Raw genomic sequence first — 14,048 nt, 5'->3', positions numbered from 1 at the left:
ATGGAAGAGAATATCATGAATCATAGTTCCTTCTGTTATATATCATCACAGATCTGACTTGGGGGTTATCGGGGTATCCCTGTTTAGGAAATGGTTTAGGTGTTAAGCCAATGAATGTAGTATGGAACAAAATGAGTTGTGTGATCTGTCCCTAGACAGGCAAGTCATCATGTCTTTCCTGCGTCATGTAAGCTTTGAGGAGTGTGTCCCATTCCAGAGTGATGGGTGGCTTCCATAACCCTCTATATTCTCCCTACACAAGGCACCATTTTCAGCCATGCTTCTATGGATGACCAACTCGCTCCAGGGAGGGAAGACTTCCAGTGTCTTGTAAAGAGGCGCTTTGCTAGTAATAATGTTAAATCTGCAAAGTATATGACTACCTTGGAGTCTTTGGGTCTGGATACAATCCCAGTATACAATGTTAACGCTGGGTACCAATAGTCTAAGTTAGTCAGTTCTGGTAAAGCAGCCCTGACATCTGCCCAGTATGAGGATAGTGAAGGGCAGGCCTATAACATATGCAGTAAACCTGTGTCTGAAGTGTGGCAATGGGAAGGGCAGACGACACTGCAGGAAAAATTGTGTGGAGTCTGTGTGGTGTAAGGTAGGCCCAGTTTAGGATGGAAAACTGAATAAATTTGAGGCTGGATTTGCGGGTGACCCCGCTCAAGTACTCTAAAATAAAGGTCCATTCCTTATCCTGAAGAACTTGCGCGAGATCTCACTTGGTCCGTAAGGATATTAGGAGTGCGAGTAAGTAAATACTCAAGCCACTGTATAGCCAGAGAATAAGGCGTCTGCCGTCCCCATCATATGTATCATTTGTATGAATGCATATGTGATTGGTTCAGACCCATCTGGTGCCCAAAATAACTGATGATACTGGTGTGTGTCAAAATTAACGTTTCTGGCAGGCGTGTGAGTGAAATCGATATGGGACATGAGGGTGCCACCCTCAACGAGAGCTCCGAGCGTTCTCTCTCTCCCTTCCCCCAAGGGTGCAGTCTGGTTAACGTCAAGCGACCCGAGGATGTTGGGAAACAAAACCTTATGTCGCAGCACCAACATCCTTGCTGCTGCACAAGGCCACAAGCACACCATTCAACAGCTGCTTACTTGTTATGTTGAAGTGGTACCACTTTTCATAAAGCCAGAAACCCCAGAGCAGGATTTCTAGCAATGGAGAAAGAAAGGAGATGATGCAGCAGTGCCTATTATCTTTTGATGTTGCCATTCAGGTCTAGGTGTCAAGTATCCTGCGTAGTTGGCTGGCTTTCGCAGTAGATTGCGGATGGTGTATGCTCTGGGTAAGGAGGGTAAGTAAAATAGTGTTGGAACCAAACAGGAGTGGAATAGGATAGAATCTTTGGAAATATGGAGAATAATCTTACCTTGCTACAAAACATACAGCATTGTGATGAGACCAGATGTCTGCCAGGATACCAGTGGTGGTCCACATGATACCACAAATCTGCCAATCTTGCACACAGCAACAACACCTGACAGGCCAAAAAATATTGAAAAACAGAGGAGGAGGTATTGGCAAGCAAGAGGGCGAGCATGGAGCTGACAGGCAGCTAAATATGGAAGAACACAATAAAAGTATTAGGATGCTAAGCCAAGTGAATGAACTGGAAAGGAGAAGAAAACCAATGCAACGAAGGGGCATTGCGAAGCACAGAGCCGTGTTTGCAGTGGTGTTAAATATGCTCTTCCATCTATGACCTGGAAGTGACTCTACCACTAGGAAGTCCCAACTTGCGGTAGCTAGTGATCTAGCTATTCCTATGTGTCACTGTCCTATCTTCCTAAACATCAACCCGGCCATTGTCTGTATCAGATAACTCTGCATTTACCCATGGGAATCATTAGGAAATGCCCGTGCAAATACATGATCGTATTAGGCAAAACACTTGAACTTGCATGAGCTCAGGGCTGTCTCTGTGCAAAGCGCAAAGTTGATCAAAATATTCCTACCTTCGAAATATACTTTTACTTTCAAAGCTATCAAAGGTGCAGACAGTGCAGTGACAATGGGACCAAGAAGGTGTGGGGACCTCTGAACCATGATTGCTATATTTTACTGTTCCACCTGCTGACTCGGTGCCATTTTTCTTGCACTGGAGATCATGGAACCACTTTACAACCCTGCAGACTATAATACTGCTATGTCAGAAGTTGAAGTCAACAGGGTGGCCTCTGTCACATTTAGTGATTTAAATAGAAATATAGAAAAGCTGAGTACCTGTTTGCTCCTTAGAAGTGCCCTTACTCGCAAAGTAAATGTATTGCAGCAGTGCTGAGAAGTGCAAGTAATCCTCTATTCAAATTAAAGAAGTGCAGGTACTCCGTACCTGACAGTACCTGCCCACTTAAAGCACTGGTCACAATTCTATAGATTCTACGACCAACCCAAAATGTCCAAAGACCCTGCTTTACTTTTCTTGAGAACGTGTTTTTGTTTAGTGGGGGTGAGGATGGGCGGGTGTGTGTGTGTGTGTGTGTGTGAGAGAGAGAGATACAGACTCTTAGCATAAAACAGATTTTTTACAATGCATTTAGATGCCTTTTTTGTATTTATCCCCTTTGCTCTGCTTTCATAGAGTCCAGTCTTCCAGAAGGAGCACATTGTTCCTTTGAATCAGGACCCTGCCAATGGTCCCTGAACGTAACAGCAGCTGCACCGTGGTCCCTCATGGATTCCAGGAGGATGAGTTCGGAAGCACCGTTTCTGGGGTCTGCTTTACCACCTACTGTAGGTATGGCTTTATTTGATCATATATAGACAGTCTGATACAGAGGTAATGGGAAAAAGAAGTACTTTCAGTGTGAAAATAAGTCTTGGAACTGGAAGTTTAGTGTGCTGGGTGTTTGTAGGATGCAGTGCAATGCGGTGGGTTCATGTTCCAGGGACGTAGTTGGTGTTGTGAATTAGTGCCGCTGTGGCTGAGTGTTCATGGGGTGCACTGCAGTCTGTGTTGTGGTAGCATCCCCATGGAGAAGTATGGGAAGTCAGGGGCCTAAGATGCAGGACTCAGAGATTATTTCGTTTCCCTACCGTGCAGCCTAGTATGGTGGGTTTGCACTGTAGAATGCAGTGCGCTTTGGTGGTTTTGTGTCCCTTGAAAGCAGTGCCAGACAATGGTTTAATGGCACTACTATCGTTAGCGCGTCGGACCTTATTAAGTGAACTTACAAGGGAGATGCGTATAGGCTGTTGGGCTTTTTAACTGCGCTTTTAGTTTTTCCCACCATACATCCAATACCAATACAGATCAGCTATAACAACAATCAATGACATCAATAATCAATAGGAGTCACTATTTTCACACACCATGACCTTTCAGTCATGAATAACCATACCTTTATTTAAAAGTTAGAATGTTTATTTCCCTATATTAACAATGCTAATGTCACGTAACTTGGGGCCACATGTAGCAAAGTCCGATATTGCGACTCGGAAATTGCGAGTCGGTGCGACTCGCAATTTCCGAGTCGCAATATCGGATGCAGAACGGTGTCTCAGACACCGTCTGCGACTCGCTATGGGGTCGCAAAGACCCACCTCATGAATATTAATGAGGTGGGTCGCATTTTGCGACCCCATAGCGAGTCTCTGCACTCAGAGGGATGGTGGCCTGCTGAAGTCAGCAGACCTCCATGTCTGTGACTGCTTTTTTAAATAAAGCATTTTTTTTTTTTCATTTTGCAGCCCGTTTTCCTTAAAGGAAAACGAGTTGCAAAATCAAAAAAATTACACAACCATTTGGTTTCTTTTTTCAGTGTAGGCAGTGGTCCATTGGACCACTGCCTGCTCTGAAAAAACCTTTTTGCCCACATCCACAAAGGGGAAGGGGTCCACTGGGGACCCCTTCTCTTTTGTGAATGAGTCACCACCAGTGTGACACTGGTGGTAACTACGAATTGCTTTGCGACCGCATTCGCGGTCACAAAGCAATTCTGCATCGCGTTAGGCTGTTTGCATGGCGCAAACTGCGATTTTCGCAGTTTGTACCATGCAAACGGCTTCCTACATCTGGCCCTTAGTCTCAAAATCAAATGATAAACATGTCGAAAAAATACTGGCTGACTAAAGCAGCAAAAGAATCGCAATCCAATCAGTGCTTGAGCCACTACACATTTGAGGGTTACAGTACAAATTAATGGTAAGAATAACTCCACAAACTATATAACATACATTTAGATTCAGCAAAGAAAAAGACATCAACTGTTATTACATGTAGTGAACTTTATCAGTGAGAACCCTAACTAACATCAGATTAGAATAGCATGTTTGGACATCATGCAAAACAATTTAGTCACACCAGTTTGGGAAAACATCTAACTATGGTTCTATCAAATGTAGCAGTTGGTACCTAGAAACAAAAACAAATAGACATTGCAATCAGTAACATTGTCAGTATACCTGTCCCCAATATGGATCAGCAAGCTTTGACAGTCTTCGTCAAAAGGACATCAGTTCGGTCAGCAAGGCATCAGGATTCAGCATTAAAGTTCAGAAAAAGCAAAGTCTCTGGTCAAGGAAAATAATAGCAGTGCAATGGTCATTCTCCTCTCGGTGCAGTCCAGCAAAGTTAGATTTCCTAAAACTACTTCCCACATCCTAATTGGTCAGGGGATCTCATGTTTACATCTAGTCCAATGAAACTAAAACCTCAAATCTACAATTTTACTACTACATGGCTCACATGTCAATGATTGGCTTCCCTTCTCCCGCTCCCGTCATATGGCTCGTCAGGAATCAATATTGTTCCAGCTTATACTCCAGTTAGTGAATCCATTGTCTTCTCCTGGGAAGGTCAGTCTTATGCACACTACAATATACATTGTTTCACTAGCAAGTACAGTATCTTCTAGTAAGCAGTTTCTCATGAGAACTAACTTCAGCTACAAGCACATAGTACAGTGGAAAATCACAGTATAATTCTCTAAGCAACCATTTCATAAAACGCCTAAGAAATGCATCTTGAAATAAGGCCGTGCAACTAGACCAAGACCTCGCTAAGTTAAGGCCTACAATTAATAAAGCTAATACATAATGCATAACCTTTAATATGACACATTACTACATTAGTAAAACATAAGCTCAACATTTCATATTAATAAGCTATTGATAAGTCCACTTCGTGAACACTGACAGCCACTCACGTGGGCACATCTTCAAATGTGTGCATTATTTTTCTCTAAGTTAATACATTTTCTATGCAAATCCAACACTCAAAATACATGAATATTCATTATTAAAGTTCAGCGTTAACACTATACAGTCAATGTGGAGGGTCAATGCCCTTCTTACGCTGTGTAGTGTAGAAGATCAGTGCCTTATGAGTTAGTGTGGCTCAGAGGACGCAGTGTAGTGTGATGGCTTATTGCCCCTTTGATGCGGTGTGGCTGGTTTACCTTCCTTGGATGTAGCCAAGTGTAGAACGTGTCACCATACTCCATATGTTTAGGTTAAAGGCCCTCTTTGCAGATGTATGCAAGAGAGCCGGTTATACATGAGTTACCAGTAACCAGTCTCTCAAACGCTCACAAGTGAGAGGACAAGTGGATGAACAGCCCGAGAGAGAGCTTTTTACTGACTTTATTGGGCTGGCGCTTCCTGATGACGTCAACTGACAACTGTGTGCGACTAACTGATAGGGTGCAAATAGGAATAGCAATTCTGTCTGCAACCCAGATTCTACACACCATGAGGTAAGTAACTTAGACAGATAGACGGGTAAGGGTCATCTAATCCCCTTGCATACGCTTTTGAATCGAGAGGCCGTCGACTCAATGTGAATCCATTTTCTGGCATGTTAAGGATATATGGAATAATGCTTTATGCACATTTCCCTTACAATGCTATTGCCCGGCCTTCCGCACCCCCCCCCCCCCCCAAGAACGTATCTCCTCGTTCTTGCCCCTTCCGTCCACATCTTAAGCCTTTGTAAGGTTAGTACCCACTCCAGCTTCTACCTCTCTTCTAGCATTCTTCTCTCCTCTTACCTCATCTTTCACCTCCCATCTAGCATTCTGCCCACCTCTTACCCCAGCTTCTCCCTCCCATCTAGCATTCTGCCCTCCTCTTACACCAGCTTCTACCTCCCATCTAGCATTCTTCCCTCCTCTTACCCCAGCTTCTACCTCCCATCTAGCATTCTGGCCTCCTCTTACCCCAGCTTCTACCTCTCTTCTAGCATTCTTACCTTATCTTACCCCAGCTTCTGCCTCTCACCTAGCATTCTGCCCTCCTCTTACTCCAGCATCTACCTCTCATCTAGCATTCTGCCCTCCTCTTACCCCAACTTCTACCTCCTGTTAGACCTGACAGCCTTAGGGTAGTCACCCCTAACTTTCTGCCTGCCTCCCTCCACTTTTTGGATACTGTTTTTGCTGGTTTTTAGACTCTGCGCACTTTACCACTGCTAACCAGTGCTAAAGTGCATATGCTCTCTCCCTTTAAACATGGTAACTTTGGATCATACCTGATTGAACTATTTAATCTACTTATAAGACCCTAGTAATGTGCACTACAGGTGCCTAGGGCCTGTAGATTAAATGCTACTAGTGGATCTGCAGCACTGGTTGTGCCACCCACTCAAGTAGCCCCCTTAACCTTGTCTCAGGCTTGCCATTGCAAGACCTGTGTGTGCAGTTTCACTGCCACCCCGACTTGGCATTTAAAAGTATTTGCCAAACCTAGAACTCCCCTTTTTCTACATATAAGTCACCCCTAATGTGTGCCCTAGGTAAACCCTAGAGCAGGGTGCTGTGTAGGTAAAAGGCAGGACATGTACCTATGTAGCTATATGTCCTGGTAGTGTAAAACTCCTAAATTCGTTTTTACACTACTGTGAGGCCTGCTCCCTTCATAGGCTAACATTGGGGCTGCCCTCATACACTGTTGAAGTGGCAGCTGCTGATCTGAAAGGAGCAGGAAGGTCATATTTAGTATGGCCAGAATGGTAATACAAAATCCTGCTGACTGGTGAAGTCGGATTTAATATTACTATTCTAGAAATGCCACTTTTAGAAAGTGAGCATTTCTTTGCACTTAAATCTTTCTGTGCCTTACAATCCACGTCTGGCTGGGCTTGGTTGACAGCTCCTTGTGCATTCACTCAGACACACCCCAAACACAGAGTACTCAGCCTCACTTGCATACATCTGCATTTTGAATGGGTCTTCCTGGGCTGGGATGGTGGAGGGCCTGCTCTCACACAAAGGACTGCCACACCCCCTACTGGGACCCTGGCAGACAGGATTGAACTGAAAGGGGACCTGGTACACTTCTTAGCCACTCTTTGAAGTCTCCCCCACTTCAAAGTCACATTTGGGTATAAAACAGGGCCTCTGCCCTACCTCATCAGACACTTGCTGGAGAAGAAACCTGAACCAGAAACTACATCCTGCCAAGAAGAGCTGCCTGGCTGCTCAAAGGACTCACATGCCTGCTTTCTACAAAGGACTGCTGCCTTGCTGTTGCCCTGCTGCCTTGCTGAACTCTTGTCTGGCTGTGAAAGTGCTCTCCAAGGGCTTGGATAGAGCTTGCCTCCTGTTCCCTGAAGTCTCAGGACCAAAAAGACTTCTCTTTTTCACTTGGACGCTCCGTGCGCCGAAAATTTCGACGCACAGCTTGTTCCGCGGCGAGAAAAACGCCGCACACCGACGCTGATCGACGCGACGCTTTTGGGACAACCGAAAATCCGACGCACGGCTTCGCAAGGACAATGCCGCCCGACCTCTAGAGGAGAAATCGACGCGACGCCTGCCGTGAGATCGTAATTTCAACGCGCAGCCCCGCAGACCGACGTCTAGAGGAGAAATCGATGCGACGCCTGCCGTGAGATCGTAATTTCGACGCGCAGCCCCGTAGACCGACGCACAGCCTGAGAACAAGCAGGAAAATCCACGCACAGACCCGGGACATCTGGTAATCCCCGCGATCCACAGAAAGAGACTGTCCGCGCGCCGGAAAACGACGCACGACTTCCCCGCGTGGAAAATAACGACGGGAGTCCGTGTGTGCTAGGGAGAAATCGACGCACACACCCTTTTTCCACGCACCTCTTCCTTTGTGGCCCTCTGAGGAGATTTTTCCACTCCAAACCAGGTACTTGTGCTTGAAAGAGACTTTGTTTATATTCTAAAGACTTAAGACACTTTATATCACTTTTCAGTGATATCTCTACAATTTCCCATTGCAACTTTATTCTTTTTTTGACTACAATTATCCTGATAAATATTATATATATTTTTATAAACACTGTGTGGTGTAGTTTTTGTGGTGCTATATGGTGGTATTGTATGATTTATTGCACAAATACTTTACACATTGCCTTCTAAGTTAAGCCTGACTGCTCGTGCCAAGCTACCAGAGGGTGGGCACAGGATAATCTTGGATTGTGTGTGACTTACCCTGACTAGAGTGAGGGCTTTTGCTTGGACAGGGGGTAACCTGACTGCCAACCAAAAACCCCATTTCTAACACCTCCCATCTAGCATTCTTCTCTCCTCTTACCCCAGCTTCTACCTCCCATCTAGCATTCTGCCCTCCTCCTACCCCAGCTTCTACCTCCCATCTAGCATTCTGCCCTCCTCTTGCCCCAGCCTCTACCTCTCTTCTAGCATTCTCACCTTCTCTTACCCCAGCTTCTACCTCCCATCTAACATTCTTACCTTCTCTTACCCCAGCTTCTACCTCTCATCTAGCATTCTGCCCTCCTCTTACTCCAGCTTCTACCTCCCATCTAGCATTCTTCCCTCCTCTTACCCAAGCTTCTACCTCCCATCTAGCATTCTGCCCTCCTCTTACCCCAGCTTCTACCTCCCATCTAGCATTCTTCCCTCCTCTTACCCAAGCTTCTACCTCTCATCTAGCATTCTGCCCTCCTCTTACCCCAACTTCTACCTCCTGTTAGACCTGACAGCCTTAGGGTAGTCACCCCTAACTTTCTGCCTGCCTCCCTCCACTTTTTGGATACTGTTTTTGCTGGTTTTTAGACTCTGCGCACTTTACCACTGCTAACCAGTGCTAAAGTGCATATGCTCTCTCCCTTTAAACATGGTAACTTTGGATCATACCTGATTGAACTATTTAATCTACTTATAAGACCCTAGTAATGTGCACTACAGGTGCCTAGGGCCTGTAGTTTAAATGCTACTAGTGGATCTGCAGCACTGGTTGTGCCACCCACTCAAGTAGCCCCCTTAACCTTGTCTCAGGCTTGCCATTGCAAGACCTGTGTGTGCAGTTTCACTGCCACCCCGACTTGGCATTTAAAAGTATTTGCCAAACCTAGAACTCCCCTTTTTCTACATATAAGTCACCCCTAATGTGTGCCCTAGGTAAACCCTAGAGCAGGGTGCTGTGTAGGTAAAAGGCAGGACATGTACCTATGTAGCTATATGTCCTGGTAGTGTAAAACTCCTAAATTCGTTTTTACACTACTGTGAGGCCTGCTCCCTTCATAGGCTAACATTGGGGCTGCCCTCATACACTGTTGAAGTGGCAGCTGCTGATCTGAAAGGAGCAGGAAGGTCATATTTAGAATGGCCAGAATGGTAATACAAAATCCTGCTGACTGGTGAAGTCGGATTTAATATTACTATTCTAGAAATGCCACTTTTAGAAAGTGAGCATTTCTTTGCACTTAAATCTTTCTGTGCCTTACAATCCACGTCTGGCTGGGCTTGGTTGACAGCTCCTTGTGCATTCACTCAGACACACCCCAAACACAGAGTACTCAGCCTCACTTGCATACATCTGCATTTTGAATGGGTCTTCCTGGGCTGGGATGGTGGAGGGCCTGCTCTCACACAAAGGACTGCCACACCCCCTACTGGGACCCTGGCAGACAGGATTGAACTGAAAGGGGACCTGGTACACTTCTTAGCCACTCTTTGAAGTCTCCCCCACTTCAAAGTCACATTTGGGTATAAAACAGGGCCTCTGCCCTACCTCATCAGACACTTGCTGGAGAAGAAACCTGAACCAGAAACTACATCCTGCCAAGAAGAGCTGCCTGGCTGCTCAAAGGACTCACATGCCTGCTTTCTACAAAGGACTGCTGCCTTGCTGTTGCCCTGCTGCCTTGCTGAACTCTTGTCTGGCTGTGAAAGTGCTCTCCAAGGGCTTGGATAGAGCTTGCCTCCTGTTCCCTGAAGTCTCAGGACCAAAAAGACTTCTCTTTTTCACTTGGACGCTCCGTGCGCCGAAAATTTCGACGCACAGCTTGTTCCGCGGCGAGAAAAACGCCGCACACCGACGCTGATCGACGCAACGCTCTTGGGACAACCGAAAATCCGACGCACGGCTTCGCAAGGACAATGCCGCCCGACCTCTAGAGGAGAAATCGACGCGACGCCTGCCGTGAGATCGTAATTTCAACGCGCAGCCCCGCAGACCGACGTCTAGAGGAGAAATCGACGCGACGCCTGCCGTGAGATCGTAATTTCGACGCGCAGCCCCGTAGACCGACGCACAGCCTGAGAACAAGCAGGAAAATCCACGCACAGACCCGGGACATCTGGTAATCCCCGCGATCCACAGAAAGAGACTGTCCGCGCACCGGAAAACGACGCACGACTTCCCCGCGTGGAAAATAACGACGCGAGTCCGTGTGTGCTAGGGAGAAATCGACGCACACACCCTTTTTCCACGCACCTCTTCCTTTGTGGCCCTCTGAGGAGATTTTTCCACTCCAAACCAGGTACTTGTGCTTGAAAGAGACTTTGTTTATATTCTAAAGACTTAAGACACTTTATATCACTTTTCAGTGATATCTCTACAATTTCCCATTGCAACTTTATTCTTTTTTTGACTACAATTATCCTGATAAATATTATATATATTTTTATAAACACTGTGTGGTGTAGTTTTTGTGGTGCTATATGGTGGTATTGTATGATTTATTGCACAAATACTTTACACATTGCCTTCTAAGTTAAGCCTGACTGCTCGTGCCAAGCTACCAGAGGGTGGGCACAGGATAATCTTGGATTGTGTGTGACTTACCCTGACTAGAGTGAGGGCTTTTGCTTGGACAGGGGGTAACCTGACTGCCAACCAAAAACCCCATTTCTAACACCTCCCATCTAGCATTCTTCTCTCCTCTTACCCCAGCTTCTACCTCCCATCTAGCATTCTGCCCTCCTCCTACCCCAGCTTCTACCTCCCATCTAGCATTCTGCCCTCCTCTTGCCCCAGCCTCTACCTCTCTTCTAGCATTCTCACCTTCTCTTACCCCAGCTTCTACCTCCCATCTAACATTCTTACCTTCTCTTACCCCAGCTTCTACCTCTCATCTAGCATTCTGCCCTCCTCTTACTCCAGCTTCTACCTCCCATCTAGCATTCTTCCCTCCTCTTACCCAAGCTTCTACCTCCCATCTAGCATTCTGCCCTCCTCTTACCCCAGCTTCTACCTCCCATCTAGCATTATTCTCTCCTCTTACCCCACCTTCTACCTCCCATCTAGCATTCTGCCCTCCTCATACCCCAGCTTCTATCCCTCTTCTAGCAGTCTTACCTTCTCTTACCCCAGCTTCTACCTCCCATCTAGCATTCTTCTTTCCTCTTGCCCCAGCTTCTACCTCTCATCTAGCATTCTGCCCTCCTCTTACCCCAGCTTCTACCTCCCATCTAGCATTCTGCCCTCCTCTTACCCCAGCTTCTCCCTCCCATCTAGCATTCTTCCCTCCTCTTACCCCAGTTTCTACCTCCCATCTAACATTCTGGCCTCCTCTTACCCCAGCTTCTACCTCTCATCTAGCATTTTGCCCTCCTCTTAACCCTAGCTTCTACCTCTCTTCTAGCATTCTCACCTTCTCTTACCCCAGCTTCTACCTCCCATCTAACATTCTTACCTTCTCTTACCCCAGCTTCTACCTCTCATCTAGCATTCTGCCCTCCTCTTACCCGAGCTTCTACCTCCCATCTAGCATTCTTCCCTCCTCTTACCCAAGCTTCTACCTCTCTTCTAGCATTCTGCCCTCCTCTTACTCCAACTACCTCTAAAGCTGGGGTCTCTGGAGCCTCTGCTCTGGGTCCTCCTTCTCTTGGACTACGTGTCTCCTCTGTTTTTGTGCCCCATTGATTTCTCCCACATAAGCCTGGACATCATCCCTTTCTCCCTCTTCACTGTCAGTTGGATTGAACTATCCTGGTTAACTTGGTAGATCGACGACCCCTTCCTCGTAAAGCTTCCAGCCTTCCATTCCAGTGGCTGCGGTGAGCGATGGGTTGACATCCTATGCACCATGATGCTCATTGCATAGTGCTCTGGGAGCAGTGGGTTCGGGTTCTGGCAGCGGAGAGCAGGAGATGCTCGAGGCTGAGCTTATCGTGGGCGATACTCTATATCTAATACAGAACATTTACTTCCATGCGCCCCTGTCGAGTCCTTTAATGACTGGAGCCCCTATGCATAGACTTCATTTAGGGGTCACCCTGGGTCGCAGCTGCGACCCTTGGCCCTTACGACCTCTGCAAAGTCAGTGCCAAAAAGACAGCTCTTATGGGCGTCTGTGCTCACCCTTTTTTATGCCCATCTTTTATTAAACTAATAGTGAATAATAAATGTTATTCACTACTAGTTTAATAATAAAAAGGTTGCACCGTGAGCTGGCAGGCGTTCTCCAGCTGCAGATGATGTAAGTAACAAAACTCGTTTTTAGGTGTATGTTGTGTGCGTGCTTCGGGGTGAGAGCGTGTTTTTGTGCAAGGGAGTGTGTGAGCATGTGTCTATGTGTAAGCATGTGTGGGTGCAAGTGAGTGAGAATCCGTGACGGGTAGCGAGCGAGTGAGAATGATTGTCAGTGAGTGAGTGAGAGCGAGCACAACTAGTGAATAAGAGTGAATGAGTGCAAGTAACTGAGAATTAATGAGGGAATGCGAGTGAGTGAATGTAAGTGAGGGTGGGTTAGACTGTAGTGCATACAGTTAGCTCTGCATGTTATCAGTATTTTTTGGCTTAAACAGGTACCTAGGAAAAATACTGCTGCTGGCACACTGAAGGCAGCTGTGAGCATGACAGCCATCTGTGACAAAATACTGGCAAAATAATCAGCCTGTAAAATACTGGTACTAGCACACCAGAAACAACTCTTGGAACACAGACACCCATTGAAAAATGCTGGTACTTGCATACTTGATGAATGTTTGGCATGGGAGCTCATTGAATATACTTCCTGACATAAGAGAGAAAAACCATGACATATTGGAGGGGGCAACCATGACAAAATAATGGCCCTGACTAGAGGCATTTTGACAAAATATATAAGGATGGGGTTATTTGCAAAATTCTGACACTGGCACATTGAAGGTAATTTTGGGCATGGGGGTGCACACATGGCATATGAGGGGCACGCATTATAAAATTCTGGCCCTAGCACAATTGAGCTACTTTTTGACATATGAGGGCACCCCCAGTATATTCAGAAAACAATCGGGCCAACTTCTCGGGAGCCTCAGGTTTCATTTGCTTGGCATACCATGACAGTGAATAAGTATCCTTTTAGAACCTATGGCTTTTAGCAGGTTTATGTGAAAATTGTGCTTTAAAATACACTATTTGATCCCATTTAATTCAACATTTTAGGTCCTCCTAGAAGAGGCCTGGCTCGCTGCAATTCAGGGTGAACTATTACTTCCCACCACTATCAAAGACCATGTCAGTACCCTAATGTAGGTGGCTTCTAAAACAGACATTTGTTTGTGTTGCGCAGTTATGGTACTTTAAGAAAGTCAATTATTGTCCTGTCTTCAGGATTGAGGTCATGTGACCACTTCTTGTGGATATCCACAGTCAAACGTCAAATGATGTCACTTCCTGTGGTGTCATTAAAGTCAAAGGGTGTTTGACGTCATTTCCACTACTCCTGGCATTTTGGTGAATTGACTTGCACTCCCCTATGTGCCCTCATGACACAGTAGCCCTTTCTTCTAAAGGCCTGATGTGCCTGCACTCGTCGTGGTCACTGCACATTGTATTCACTGCTTCCCAAACCCAGCCTCTTCATGTTCAGTACTACCTTGTT

General features: G+C 46.1%; 1 protein-coding gene across 1 annotated transcript in view; it reads left to right on the top strand.

Moving 5' to 3' along the window:
* LTK (leukocyte receptor tyrosine kinase) overlaps positions 1-14,048 on the top strand; it is a 465,297-nt gene that overhangs the window by 313,640 nt on the left and 137,609 nt on the right. The window contains exon 7 of the mRNA XM_069208757.1: positions 2,607-2,762. Coding sequence (XP_069064858.1) covers positions 2,607-2,762 — 156 coding nt within the window. The remainder of the gene's footprint in view (positions 1-2,606; positions 2,763-14,048) is intronic.

This window comes from Pleurodeles waltl, chromosome 9 (genome assembly GCF_031143425.1).
Source record: "Pleurodeles waltl isolate 20211129_DDA chromosome 9, aPleWal1.hap1.20221129, whole genome shotgun sequence".
Taxonomy (NCBI): Eukaryota; Metazoa; Chordata; class Amphibia; order Caudata; family Salamandridae; genus Pleurodeles; species Pleurodeles waltl.
Note: the sequence above shows the minus strand (reverse complement) of the source record. Positions and strands in the feature narration are given on the sequence as shown.